Source organism: Megalopta genalis, chromosome 8, assembly GCF_051020955.1.
Source record: "Megalopta genalis isolate 19385.01 chromosome 8, iyMegGena1_principal, whole genome shotgun sequence".
Taxonomy (NCBI): domain Eukaryota; kingdom Metazoa; phylum Arthropoda; class Insecta; order Hymenoptera; family Halictidae; genus Megalopta; species Megalopta genalis.
The window spans coordinates 9,104,234-9,117,260 of NC_135020.1; the positions used below are offsets into that span (position 1 = coordinate 9,104,234).

The 13,027-nt window shown below is 35.5% G+C and overlaps 5 protein-coding genes across 12 annotated transcripts in view; 2 read left to right on the top strand and 3 right to left on the bottom strand.

The window, feature by feature from the left end:
• Positions 1 to 1,312, bottom strand: part of LOC117227733 (A-type potassium channel modulatory protein KCNIP1) — a 38,071-nt gene extending 36,759 nt beyond the window's left edge. For all 4 annotated transcript variants that reach the window (XM_033483235.2, XM_033483232.2, XM_033483233.2 and 1 more), the window contains exon 1: positions 691 to 1,312. The gene's annotated coding sequence lies outside the window, so the exon portion shown is untranslated. The remainder of the gene's footprint in view (positions 1 to 690) is intronic.
• Positions 1,313 to 3,780: 2,468 nt separating this feature from the next.
• On the top strand, positions 3,781 to 5,662 carry LOC117227717 (ADP-ribosylhydrolase ARH3). Its single transcript, XM_033483203.2, has 6 exons — positions 3,781 to 4,212; positions 4,296 to 4,453; positions 4,544 to 4,762; positions 4,833 to 4,945; positions 5,020 to 5,248; positions 5,322 to 5,662. Exons 1-6 carry the CDS (start codon positions 4,041 to 4,043, stop codon positions 5,484 to 5,486), a joined length of 1,056 nt encoding a protein of 351 aa, XP_033339094.1. The 5' UTR covers positions 3,781 to 4,040; the 3' UTR covers positions 5,487 to 5,662.
• Positions 5,663 to 5,707: 45 nt separating this feature from the next.
• Rbsn-5 (Rabenosyn-5) lies at positions 5,708 to 8,426 on the top strand. The gene is made up of 7 exons (XM_033483199.2): positions 5,708 to 5,989; positions 6,059 to 6,169; positions 6,261 to 6,401; positions 6,488 to 6,649; positions 6,737 to 7,073; positions 7,204 to 7,591; positions 7,673 to 8,426. Exons 1-7 carry the CDS (start codon positions 5,854 to 5,856, stop codon positions 7,898 to 7,900), a joined length of 1,503 nt encoding a protein of 500 aa, XP_033339090.1. The 5' UTR covers positions 5,708 to 5,853; the 3' UTR covers positions 7,901 to 8,426.
• On the bottom strand, positions 7,842 to 9,859 carry tub (interleukin 1 receptor associated kinase 4 tube). Of its 2 annotated transcripts, none has more exons than XM_076524375.1 (4): positions 9,665 to 9,859; positions 9,327 to 9,566; positions 9,088 to 9,257; positions 7,842 to 9,030 (listed from the first exon to the last, which is right to left on the bottom strand). In XM_076524375.1, the coding sequence occupies exons 2-4, from the start codon at positions 9,494 to 9,496 to the stop codon at positions 8,333 to 8,335; spliced, it is 1,038 nt and encodes a 345-aa protein (XP_076380490.1). In that variant the 5' UTR covers positions 9,497 to 9,566; positions 9,665 to 9,859; the 3' UTR covers positions 7,842 to 8,332. The 2 variants fall into 2 exon arrangements, with proteins under 2 accessions (XP_076380490.1, XP_076380491.1); XM_076524376.1 differs by having other exon boundaries at positions 7,842 to 9,027; positions 9,665 to 9,855.
• A 137-nt stretch (positions 9,860 to 9,996) lies between these two features.
• Positions 9,997 to 12,936, bottom strand: LOC117227713 (asparagine synthetase domain-containing protein 1). 4 transcript variants are annotated; one of them, XM_076524373.1, is made up of 8 exons: positions 12,350 to 12,936; positions 11,973 to 12,173; positions 11,810 to 11,874; positions 11,640 to 11,731; positions 10,954 to 11,048; positions 10,464 to 10,876; positions 10,216 to 10,397; positions 9,997 to 10,130 (listed from the first exon to the last, which is right to left on the bottom strand). In XM_076524373.1, the coding sequence occupies exons 1-7, from the start codon at positions 12,410 to 12,412 to the stop codon at positions 10,223 to 10,225; spliced, it is 1,104 nt and encodes a 367-aa protein (XP_076380488.1). In that variant the 5' UTR covers positions 12,413 to 12,936; the 3' UTR covers positions 9,997 to 10,130; positions 10,216 to 10,222. The 4 variants fall into 4 exon arrangements, with proteins under 4 accessions (XP_076380488.1, XP_033339089.2, XP_076380487.1 ...); XM_033483198.2 differs by having other exon boundaries at positions 10,954 to 11,731; XM_076524372.1 differs by having other exon boundaries at positions 11,640 to 11,874.
• Positions 12,937 to 13,027: the final 91 nt, after the last annotated feature.

Sequence of the window (13,027 nt, forward strand, 5' to 3'; positions counted from 1 at the left end):
CCAGCGAACAACTATGTTGATATCCCGCATCCCTCTGCGACTAACTCGGACCGTCTACGCTCTCGTTTTTCCGTTCTATTACCTACAATAACTCGGCGACCCCTTTAAAGGCGCACACGCGGTTCTTCTTCGCACGACGCAACTTTCAATTAATTACGCTTGTATCGCGTCGCAACAATTCGCCAACTATTGCCCCCAGGTCACGTCCCTTCCTCGCGCCTGCTCTGAAATAGCCTCGGCGCATTATACAAAAATGTCTCGGTGCGTGATTTGACAAACCGAATCACGACCGTTGCACATCATCGTTATTTACGACGGTCTTTCCATTTCCTCAAACGCGAATGTTCGTTTCGTTTGCTCGCCAAGCAAAATCTTAAGCCCCGTGTCGATTCGATTGATTCGATCGATTCGGTTAATACAATAATACCAAACAAACGACACGTATCTCCGGTCCGTTAAGTTAACCCATTCGAGGCCGATATCGCGTACCTGGCGCGCGACGCCGTCCCTAAGCGAAAGGACCAACGGACACACCGTGTATGTGTGTAACGATCGCGGGGTTTACATTATAAATAAAAAGTATGTTGGCTCTACGGGACGGCGGCGTTTCGCGAAGTCGCTGGCCTCGAGTGGTTTAAAGAACCCCGCGGACAGCGTAACCTGTTACAGAGAATATCGAAGAGAACTTACGTTGATCTGAGACTGCGATGGGCTCGCAGGTTCCCGCACGACGAAAATTCAATAAACGCGGAGCGAAACGGAGCGAAACGTAGCAGAGCCGAGCGAACAAGGGAGAAGAGATACGTAGGGGATCGAGTTCAGAGGTGAAACTCGGGTAGTTTCGGCTCGCGAGGCGGCTGCTGCTCGAACGTAGGGTGGATGACCGCGTTCCGATGGTTTCGGAATGGTTGGTCGATGGCTTGACGCTCACGGTTACACACGCTTGCTTGCTTGCTGGCTTGTTTGCTGGCTTGCTCGATCGCTGGTAGGATGTTGCGCCGGGCAGTTACAGTAACGCAGAGCGATCCTTGCCGAGACTTATCCCAGGCGGCGATTGGTCAAGTCGCGTCGACGAAACGAGCCGGCACGGTGAACACGACCGACGACGCGCTCGATACGTTCCTCATCGGCCGGCCAGAGTGTCGGCGAAGGTATCGCACGGATAACCGAAAAACTTATTATAGAAACTAGAAAACTAGAAACGAGAAAATAGACCACGCGTGTACGCGGTCGCCGCTAGACTGGATATGCCCGGGTTGAGAGAGCGAACCACGCATCCTCTGGCCCAACCAATCGCCGCCCTCTCCTCACCCCCCCCCAACTTGTGCTCTCACTCTCTCTTACTCTCTTTCTCCCTCTCTCTCTTCGTCCCCCTCTCACTCACTTTCTCTCTCTCTCTCTCTCTCTCTCTCTCTCTCTTCGTCTCTCTCTCCCTCTCTCTCTCCCTCTCTTTCTCTTCGTTTCTCTCTTATTCTCTCTCTCTTCGTCTCTCTCTTTCTCTTTCCGATCCTGCCAAAGAAAACCGCCCTTAATCGAGCACCCTCCACACCACCATTTCAAAGGAACCGCACATTACCTGTAAACATCCCAAAGCGTTAGACGCGACAGTCTCTACTTATCTCTAGATTATTTTTTATTTTATCAAATCTTAGATGAAACAGCAGCATTGCTAAGCGAACATAGATTATTAAGAAATCCTTTTAACATTAGAAATACTAAACCAGAATGACGGATTTGGGTTGTAATTAAAATCGTGTAATATCTTGATAAATGCGATCTACCTAGTTTTAAAAAGCAGTACAAACTAATCGCATTTAGAGTTCGATACATAGTTGTATCGTAAAAAGTTCAGTACATACAATCAGTTCAGTGTGTTTATAATAAAAAAAAAACAATATCTCTGAGAATATCATTGCATATCTAACTTTTACTGCCATGCTCAAATCCAATTGAAAACTAATTCAGTTGGTCTTTAGGTTCCTGTGGAAAGGTTACAGGAATAATATGATTTTTCAATTTATATAATGTGATACCTAGGACATGTAACTTGGTACATAATTTAATCCGTGATCTTGACTTCACGTTAGTACCTAATTGTTCGATAATATTCTATAAACTTTATGATACTAAATAATTAACATAACTCACGTTAAAAGCATTCGCCTTTTCAGCAGTCGGAAATGATTTCTATGTCTCCCAAGTCCCCTAATTTTTCGCGAAGTTCTACGAATCAGAAAATCAGACATTAATAAGAAAATAATAATTTCTATAATAAGAAAATCAGACATTAACAAAAATCAGACATTACCTGAAAATATTGAGAGATGTTAATGTAAATGTCGTTCGAATCGAGTTATTCGAATATAAACATATGTACAAACATATATTGACGCTGTATCTACTCTGTACATACTTTACTTACGATGATAGAACTTTCTTGAGACCGTCTTCGTATCCGTATCACAAATTATTACTGCTGCAGACGTTGCCTTTTTTTATTGAACATTATTTATTTAGTACTCGATTACTGCGTTCTTTGATCGGCATGTTTTTATTTAAAAAAACCTGAGAAAGATTTATCTAAAAATCCTGGAAACAATTCAATCATACATCATCAAACATTCCAACATTCGTCCATATCCTAAAAAAGTCCGCGACTCTGTCCGCGTTCGTTCGTCAGATGTCGTTGTGACGTCACGTTCGTAGCGGGTAATTCGAGTTGTTTGAATTGAAAACAGAAAAAGAATTTCGTCTCGACTGTGCTATTTCAATTATTAACTAGGCTATTTTAAATTTGCCATATTTAATGTTCGATATTTTTCTTCGACCTCACATTGTACATATAACATATAGGCGCGATTTAATTCGGACGTTTCTGTGGCGATCGCGTGAAACGAGGCTACAAAATTTTTACTACAGAGACATCTAACGAGGAACTGTTATACATACACGTTGTACATTGTACATTGCATGTTGATATGTACATATTTACATATGTAAAGCCAAATAGATACATACAATAACCTCTACGAACAAGCACGCTGATCGGGAGAAGCCGTGAGCTCGTGAATAGAGGACGAAGTGAACTACTGCTTTGCTCTGATTGGTTGACGACTCACAGCTGAATAGCGCTGCCCTCACAGTCAATGACAAAGAGAGGAAATAACGAGCGAGCAAGACGGCACGACATCAGCACAACCACATTGCGAAACGAGTCACATCGACAACTAATATAGCTTGTCTCGCTTTGCCGTGTTTGCGGGCTCACTCTTTTCGCGCATCCGTACGCATGGCGCTTCATTTGAGACGCGCGCCGCAATGTTCAACATGACTTGTCACCTCGTAGGATTCTCGACGACATTTGTCAGCGAATTTGCGAACGATGCTCAGCACACATTGAGACATGTTTGGAATGTACGTGTTTGTAGGAAATGTTTTGACAAGTCGAGCAGGATCAGGCCTGCTAATTATTGGATTGCCCCGAATGTTAGCGCGAGAGACGTGGCGACAAGTACAAGTCGAATATTGCGCCGCGCGTTTCAGGCGCAGCGCCAGACATACGGATGCGCGAAAAGAATAAGACCGCAAGCACGATAAAGTGAGACAGCCTAAGATTCTCACGCTCACACATAGAACCCACTGGTTTCTTTCTGTCTCTCTCTCTCTCTCTCTCTCTCTCTCTCTCTCTCTCACTCTCTCTCTCTCTCTCGATCATCGCTCGTTCTCTTTCTAAAGCAACTGCGTGAAGATGGATGCGTAGTAGAATGGTGGGGATAAAAACGAACTTGTAGATAGGGAAAAGAAAGATGCTTGCGCGTGCTTGTACGTACGGATTACTGTACTCATAACCTGTTTTAGCGCTTGTATAGTTGGATTATTGTTATTTACTTTCCTGACTCTGACTACTACTATAATATTTTTCATTTGAAATAAATATTTTTTTAATATGTTCACCTTGGACTCGGTTCCGATCTAAAATTTGAAGATCATCGTTGCCTCGAAATATTAAAAATTGTACAAATACACGGGTCCCGAAGGTTATGACAGAAATGGATCTCTCGTTACTGAGAAGTAAATTTCGTGGCTCTATGCTGGGCGCCCTAATTGGCGATTGTTTAGGTAATCCTTATGAAAATGAAAGACTGTTAACGGCAGGCATGAGATTAGTTTTACAACGATCCCTCGATAAATTGGAGGGTCCACCATTCAAAGGTAGAACTCGAAACTTATACGGAAGTTGTTGCATATTTTCGTTGGCAGTATAGATACAATAGAGTATCTTTCTAATTGTGTAGCTCCTGTCATGCAGTTTACAGATGATTCTGCAATGACTTATTCCTTGGCGAAATCTTTAGTGGAGAAAAAGAAACTGGACGCTGTCGACTTGGCAAAAAGATTTGTCAAGCGTTATTATCAAGAACCTAATCGTGGCTACGGTGCAAATATTGTAACAGTACGACACAATGATACTATTTGAATACAATGGCCACAATTAAAAAAAATGCATATTTATTACTTATATATGTACTCTTAATGCTACAAGGTGTTCCAAAAATTACGTGCTAACAAGTTTACGGACATCGTAAGCCCGGCAAAGGACCAGTTTAATGGTCAAGGATCATATGGAAATGGTGGTGCTATGAGAGTTGCAGCTATTGCTTTATATTGTCACAAAGATTATGATTGTCTTGTAGATAATGTAAGGCAAGCTACTCAAATAACTCATACTCATACGGAAGCAATAAACGGTTCTATTTTACAAGTAATTATTATTTTTACTACATTCTGATATTTATCATTACATTTCATTTAATGTTATTACGATCTTACAGGCTACAGCGATCTATCAAAGTCTATTGTTAGATCCTAAGGATCAACTCAATGTCCAAAGTTTTGTCGATGACTTAATTAATAAAATGGATGAAATAGAGACAGATGAAGACGAGTATGCTTTGAAAACATATTAAAACTCTTATAAAAGCTATTTTAATACAGCAAATGAATTTGTGTTTCTTATAGTTTAGGTTTATCAGAACCAGAACCTTACAAAACACAATTGAACGTATTGAAACGTTTAATAATGGAAGAGGGTGAAGGACCACATGAAGAAACAGTAGCTTTAAAATTGGGAACCAATATTTCGGCTTTATATTCGGTGCCAACTGCTATATTTTGTTTCTTAAGAGCACAGAAACCAATTAATGGTATACAAACAAGAAATCCATTTAGACGGGCAATCCAATATGCGGTAAATACACCATTCATTGTATTTTCATACATAAAATATAGTAATTACTATTAAGATTGGTTTTTGTTTTTAGATTAGTTTGGGTGGTGATACAGATACTATTGGTAGCATGACTGGTGCAATTGCTGGTGCATTTTATGGAGAAAAGGAAATCAATTCAAATCTTCTGCAACATTGTGAAGACTCTGAAAAATTTAGGAATTTAGCTGATCAATTATTTGATGTGGCAATGGCATAATAGTAATATATAGTATCTTTTATACAGTATAATTATTACTTTCATGTATCGATATCTACATAATCCTATGGAGCTAAAGTAATTTTAATAAAACCGATTACTTATAAAATGTCGTGTTAGTCAGTAATAATATCACAAATTTGTATATTAACCGAATAAATCTTTGCTGTTTTAAACGTTTTTTAATGTAACAAAAATGTGACATTTCTATTAGCAGCTGATACAATTCAACATGGCCGCTTGAAAGCATGTTTTCTATCTACATGCATACAAACAGAAATACGCCTCCAACAATTAGTGTTTCTTGTTAAATATACCATAATTAAGGTAGGCAATAGAAAATTGTGTGGAGGAATCTTGTGTTAAAATGGCTTGCAGCGAACAGGTACTGGAAGGATTTATTTGTCCAATATGTATGACAGAATTTAAAGCACCAACACAGTTAACCAAACATTTCGAAGATGATCATAAGGACGATTCGGAAACAGTGAAATTGCTTAAAGGTAAATGTATTTACTAATACTAGTAAAACAAAAAGTGGATCAAGTTATTTAAATCGTTTTCATTTTCAGATCTTATCGGCAAGGCTAAAAAGATTTTGAAACAAGAAGAAATGCCAGAAACATTCGTACCACATATAGGACAATGTAGTACAGAATTGAATTGGGGACACCAAGAAATTGGTATAAATGAACATTAAAGAATAACAGTTTCATTTCTTACGTGTACTATATAAATTAATATTTTATAATATATGATTATGTACAACTTTAGGTGAAATAAAATCATACACATCGTATTTTAAAGAAATAAGAAATGCAAGATTGGAACGTTATTCCATAGAAACAAATAAGCTTCTCATAAGGCTAGATAAATTATTAAATAATTTACCAACTGATCCTGTCGACAGAAAAGGTATAATTTTAACACAAAACAATACGTAGATTAATTGCATTGTTTCTTAGAATAGTGAATTAATATACTTCTTTTTATTAATGTAGTTCACGAGCGTAGAATAGTGCCCTGGATAGATGAAAGAGATGTAAAGTTATGTCCGAACTGTGCGAAGACTTTTCATATTGCTAGAAGAAAACATCACTGTAGACTTTGCGGAGCTGTTATGTGCCACAATTGCACAGTGTTTTTATCTTTGCAAGATGCAAGTAAGTTTTGCAGCTACTACCAGCAACTGGCAAAAAATAACAATTCAGTATTGACATTTAATAATTCTAGTAATTATTTAATTACAGGAAAAATGACAAGTCCTGTATCTGTACAAGGCGATTCTGCAGTTTCTCCTACTTCTGAAAGACCAATTTCAGAAGGCTTTGGTCTTACAAAGTTGGCTAGATCACCTTCCAGTAGTAGTTTGAATAGTGTTTTGTCGTTAGTCAATGATTCGGTATCTAATGAAGAACATTTTAAAATTTGTGTACACTGTGCAAATTTGTTAGATGCGAGAGAAAAACAAAAAGCAAAACACTTTGATAAACCGATTTTGTGTCAGTTTTATGAAAAGATGAAGGCTTACATGGAAGAAGCATCTCAACATATAAAAATGTACACTAAAATGTGGAAATCTCTCAGGTATTTATATTATACCTACAGTACCAAAAATAATGTTAATACAGTATGTGTAAACAACGCAATTGCTCAAGTTAATTAGGACACTCTACATTAGTTACAATTCATATCTATTAAGAAATTGGTTTTTCAGTCAAGGAGAAACTATGTATAATCTAGAAGATGCACAAGCTCTGAGACTTAAGATTACTAAACTAGGTGAAAATATAGACTTAATCAGCAAACGAATATCTGTATTGGGCACGAAATGCGTGGAAAATCCTCCACAAGCACAGGAAGTCAGATTGCATTATATGGTCAGAATATCTGCAGTGACATTTTTAAAAGAAGTGCTAGTAACTGTACAACCTTTGCCAACACCGGAGCTATACGCAGAATTTCAGCAAAAACGTCAGATGGAATTGGAAGCGAGAATTGCACGCGAAAGACAGCTAGAAGAAGAACAAAGGGAAAAATCGAAAGAGCTACGTAAAAGAGAAACGCCGAATAACGAAATTCGACCTTCCTCGAAAGAAAATGAGGTATTATTTATACACTTAAGAAAAAACATATTGAAACTGAAATTTGTATAGCCTTTTCAAAAAATGATATTGTTTGTGCAGCCAGTAATAGTATTGAATCAAGCACAAGGCTGGGGACCTTCTAATATTGCACCTAAAATGCCTTCGTCCATGGATCCCATAATTGAACAAATGAGTAATCTCCGAGCTTACATTAAACAAGCTAGAGATGATTGCAGGTATGATGAAGTTGCTACGTTAGAAAACAATCTCAGAGAACTTCAAAGTCTTTACTTCACTATGAATCAGAGTAATAATAGCGACGGATAGACACACTCTTGCATCTGCATTTATATATATCATATTGTACACTTTATCAAATTTAATAAGACTTAATACATGTTTCCAATATGCCCAAAGTTCCGTGCATCTATTTTACGTGTTGCTATTCAATGCAATATACGCAATGAGTTTCTTTATATTAATAAATATAATTCCATCACGACATTCATGTATCCTCGTGGTACATGTATCTACTGTATTATATGTAATACTACAGAAAGTACTTTTTATCTCGAAGTTTATATGAAAATTAAATGTATTAGTGTAAGGATAAATTACAACACATCTGCATTTAAGTATATGTGTACATATACGGAATGCTTTCGACATATTTATAGTTGCACCTTACAGGAGATTGCTTTCAACCAAAACTTGAACTTGTTTTAAGAAAATATATACAAATATGTTTATAAATCTGTATTATTCATTGTATTCTAAAACTGTGATAGGTAATTCTTGCGAGTTCACTACATTTTGTATTATATTTTCCCCATTAAAACCTATATTATCTGAATTAATTGTACAATCTCTACCAAGTTCAATGATGCACTGAGGTAATTCTGCAGTCATTAGCTCGTTTTGATCAAAATTAGGATTACGAAAACTTGTCGAATTGTTTGTAGGATTAATTTCTATACTATTGTTCAAGACAAGTGGAAGTTCATCCGACTTCACTTCCTCGATGCCATTTAGTGTCATTTGTGTCATATTTTGACCAAATTCCATTAGAGGTACAGGTAATTCACAAGATGGCAATTCCTGATCCCTAAAATCACGTCTTTGCGAATTACTATTATTTACATTGTGTATATTTATTTTTCTCTGTTGCTGACTTTCAACATTTTCCAAACACTCTTCATCATGCTTTTCTTTTGTAGAAATCAATTTTGTTGACTGCATATTTCTTTGTAATGAGTTATCATTCAACGCATTGTCAATTGCATTAGGATTACTCATCTTATTATCGTTGATGTTAGATGGTAATTTAAATATTAAAAATTCGCTGGAATAAGTATTCTGTGATTCCATCTTATCTTCTAACAATTTCTTTATTTCTTCATCTGATATGTCTATAGGAGCTGCTGGTCCACATTCTGGCCTTTTCGGAAGTTCGTCTGCTAAGAAAAATTTATGCGTTGCAATAAAAATAAATTGTGCATGCTGGTTGATTATACCTTTCAATATGTTGCCTGCTAGATAATCGGCAGCTCTAAACAATTCTGCTTTCACTAAAAGGTCTAATAGAACACGCAATGTTGGTCTCTTTTTGCCCATTGTTCCCCACTCTGATAAAAATATTTCTGCTGCATTTCTCCTTTGTTGTTGTGCAGCTTGCTCGATCATGCTACAGAAATATATATAATAAAAAGACAATAGTTATTACTTTTCTATAGTATTACAATCAGATAATTACCTAAAGTGTTCCATATTAAATTTAGGAAAGTCACAATCTTCTGTTTTTGGTACAATAGCCATTAACTTTTTCCATGAATCGGATACGTTAAGTATTTGTCCGAGTGTATATAATTCTGCAGGCCTTAATTTCCTTAATTCTGTTTCCAAACAAACTGTGTTTTGTGACATGATATTTTTTTATAACCTCACTATTTAATGATCTTGTACAATAATTTCTTTTTGGTAATAATTCGTATTGCTAAAATATAATCAATATGATAATATGTATACAGAAGGAATTAGCATAAAATATAAATTATAAGAACCATAGAATATACAAAGAAAAGAATTTCTAACCTTTTTTTTGTAGTAAATTTGTCCATTAAGCTAACATGTTTTGCACTTAATAACTTTAATATTAGATAAATATTATTTCAATATTTAATATGTCACCGTTGTTCCCAAGCACTTAACACCATGTTCCATAAAATAAATTACTAGAAGATTACAGTAAATTAAAAGTATCTGAATGAATCAAGTTTCTGATTCATCTATTGCAATAAAATTGAGTAACCATCATTATTATCATATTTTCCACAACATGAGTTTTACAAAACTCATTAAGTTTTTATCAAATACTAACTTAAATTATAGTGAGGGATCAGAAATTTAACATATTAATATCATAGTTTGTTTCATTTATATGTATGTATTGTGAAAAATGTATATAGAAATTACAGTAAAAATAACATTTTTTCCATACAAAAACGGCAAGCACACAAAATATCACAGGCTTGATGAAAGTGCAGTATACTAAACTAGTCTAAAATAAAATAATTTTTTAATTTAACACTAATTGAGATATTTAAAAAAATTATAGCTGAAGTAATAAAAAAAATAATACAAACCATCATCTCACAACCTGTCGGATATATCTTTTGCATTCTCTTTGCTATTAGCAATCCGAGAGCCAAATTGAAATGCTCTCTTAGGAAAAGTAGCTGTATTTTGGAAACCAAGTTTGTATGCTAATAGACGCAATAATAATTTGTCCCCTAAACCAGAAGGCATTTTATCCGTTGGATAACACCTAGAAGATTTTACAAATTTATTTGTATTTGTACAATTAAGTCCAATTTTTATAATCTAAATTTACCTTTCCCATGGTTTTAATTGTTGAACATACTCCACTACATGTTCATCTAAATATGGCAGCCTAGATTGTTTTCCATGATCCGATACAATACGGTCATCACGACCCAGATTCCTCTCAGAAATTCTAGCCAATTCGATACTTAATTCCTCCGCTAACGCATTCCAACCTTTATGTTTCAATATCGTTCTATGTCTCATGTATCCACCGAACAATTCATCCGCACCCATGCCTAACAGAAGTACCCTACACGGCGATTCATAAATACAACTGCTTGTAGAAAGTGTACCTATTGCACGACTTGCAAACCACACAGCACATCCTAAACTCTCGTCTAATACCGTACAAAGTGGATACAGTAGATGGCAAATTCTCGAGGAACGATATTGTTGTAATTCTGCTTGTGTAATATTCACCTGAAATAATTATATGGAGTTGTATAATTTTCCATGTAAAAAGCTTTAAAAATCATATGAAGATTTGAATGCTGTACCTCTACGAAATTCCACTTTCTTTTTGGGCAAATGTTTAAAAGCTCTGAAAATGTTTGTTTGCCAGTTTTCCTATCAGGAACATCGTACTGGTCTTCTACAATTTGTTTGTCGTTATTTACACTAGATTTTGTATTATTTTTAACTGACTTTTGAAATGCAACATTAATTAGGTCTATACACTCATTTTGCGGCACATACGTGTTAGCAATTAGTGTTAAAATGGCAGAATCTAAACCTCCAGAAAAAAGTACACCGATTTTCGCGTGATCGCACCGAACATTTTCTCCGTTTAAAACTAATTTGATACAATTTTTACAAAGTTTCGGCTGTTTTTTTATTCGAACTTCTACAGCTTTATGAAGAAGCTGTGACAAACGATCTACTCTTTCATGTATATCTTTGTTTTGTAGCAAATACTCTAAAGTTTTGTAAGATTGTTCAAAGAAAAAACTATTTTCAAAGCATTCCAGGTCTTTGATACTAGGATGTAAGTGAATATTGGTTGTCATGTCAGAATCAATTATAGTCTCTTTTATATCAATATCTACATCTAAATGTGTTTCTAATGCTTCGATAACATCTGTAAATCTCAAGTCTGGTTTTCTCCATGGATAACATGCCAGATTTACCCTAGGGCTCGACAAGTTCATCATAAAAAGGCCGATCGCAGGAACTTCTACGATACCTTTAATCCGCTTGTCACCAACAGACATTAAAGTTAAATTATTTTCATCTGTATTCGTTTTCAGAAGCAAGCTATGCCGTCCTATGATATCTCTACCGAAGTATAAGCAGTTATTAGATTTTTGGAAATATATAAAACTGTACGGTCCATGAATTTCTTGAAATACGGACATTATATTTGAAGAAGACTGCAGAGAAGCCAATATCACATCTGTGTCGCATATATTATCTTCAGCCTAAAATAATAAATATAATTGAAAATTTTAGATACAAACGTCTAAAAATAAGATTAGCAATCCGATAACTTGTTGTGGTAATAATATAAGACATTTACCAGTGTTTCAGAGAATACATCTCCGTTCCATAGAAGAATATTACCGGTAGAATCTACAATTGGTTGTACACTTAAATTGAAACCTTGCATCCATAATACAGAGGCAGCAAAATGACCGGACCAATCTTCGTTTAAACGTTCAATTCTTTCAGCAACATTATCAGGACCACGTGCGACTATTAAATCCTTACAGCTATACCACTAGCAAAATATAAATTTAATATCATACATCTTTGTATATTTTTTAGCAACAATGCAGCTAATAAAAGAATCTAATAGTTTTCTTTCAAATAATAATCTAAGGAGAAATTATTTACGTTACACTAAATAAATTGTAAGCTTAACAATTGATTTAATAATAGTATTATAATATTTACCTCGCTGGAAACTTCTGAATTATTTTTATAGCTTCGCGAAACATGACAGAATATACCACACATTGTTAACCGGTATAAACATGACCTTTTTACAAATATTTTTTAACAGAAGATAGTAAGCCAGGTAACATTTATTTGTTATATTTTAATCGTTGACTATGACCAAAGTTTTCGATAATTATAGCTGCCAGTAAACTCAGTTTTTTTATCGAATCATATTCATATTTTGTTCACCACCAGTTTTCTACACTTCCATTCAAAAATTCCAAGTTGCACAAACAAGGGTATGACATACACAGAGTGTACACGCATATGTAGATACATACAACATATAACTATGTTGTATCGAAGAAAGAAACTGCATTGCAATTTGTTTCGCTCTGGATTTCTATGCAATATTCGTTTCCCCTTTTGCCTGTGTAACATATGCTGAAAGTAACAGAAAATTTAAAAGATGATTCTTCAGAACAAAGTGAAATGAACTGCAAAAATTAAATAATTTAGATCTCAAGTTTCAAGTTACACCAATAGAAACACGTTTATATCAGGAACGAACGAAGCTGAAAATTGGTTGATGTATCGCTATTGGTCGACTTTTAAACAAAATTAAGGCGAAATATTAATGCACGTTTGTATTGTTCTGAAGTATCACTCTTCAGGTTTCCACCCGCCTGTTAC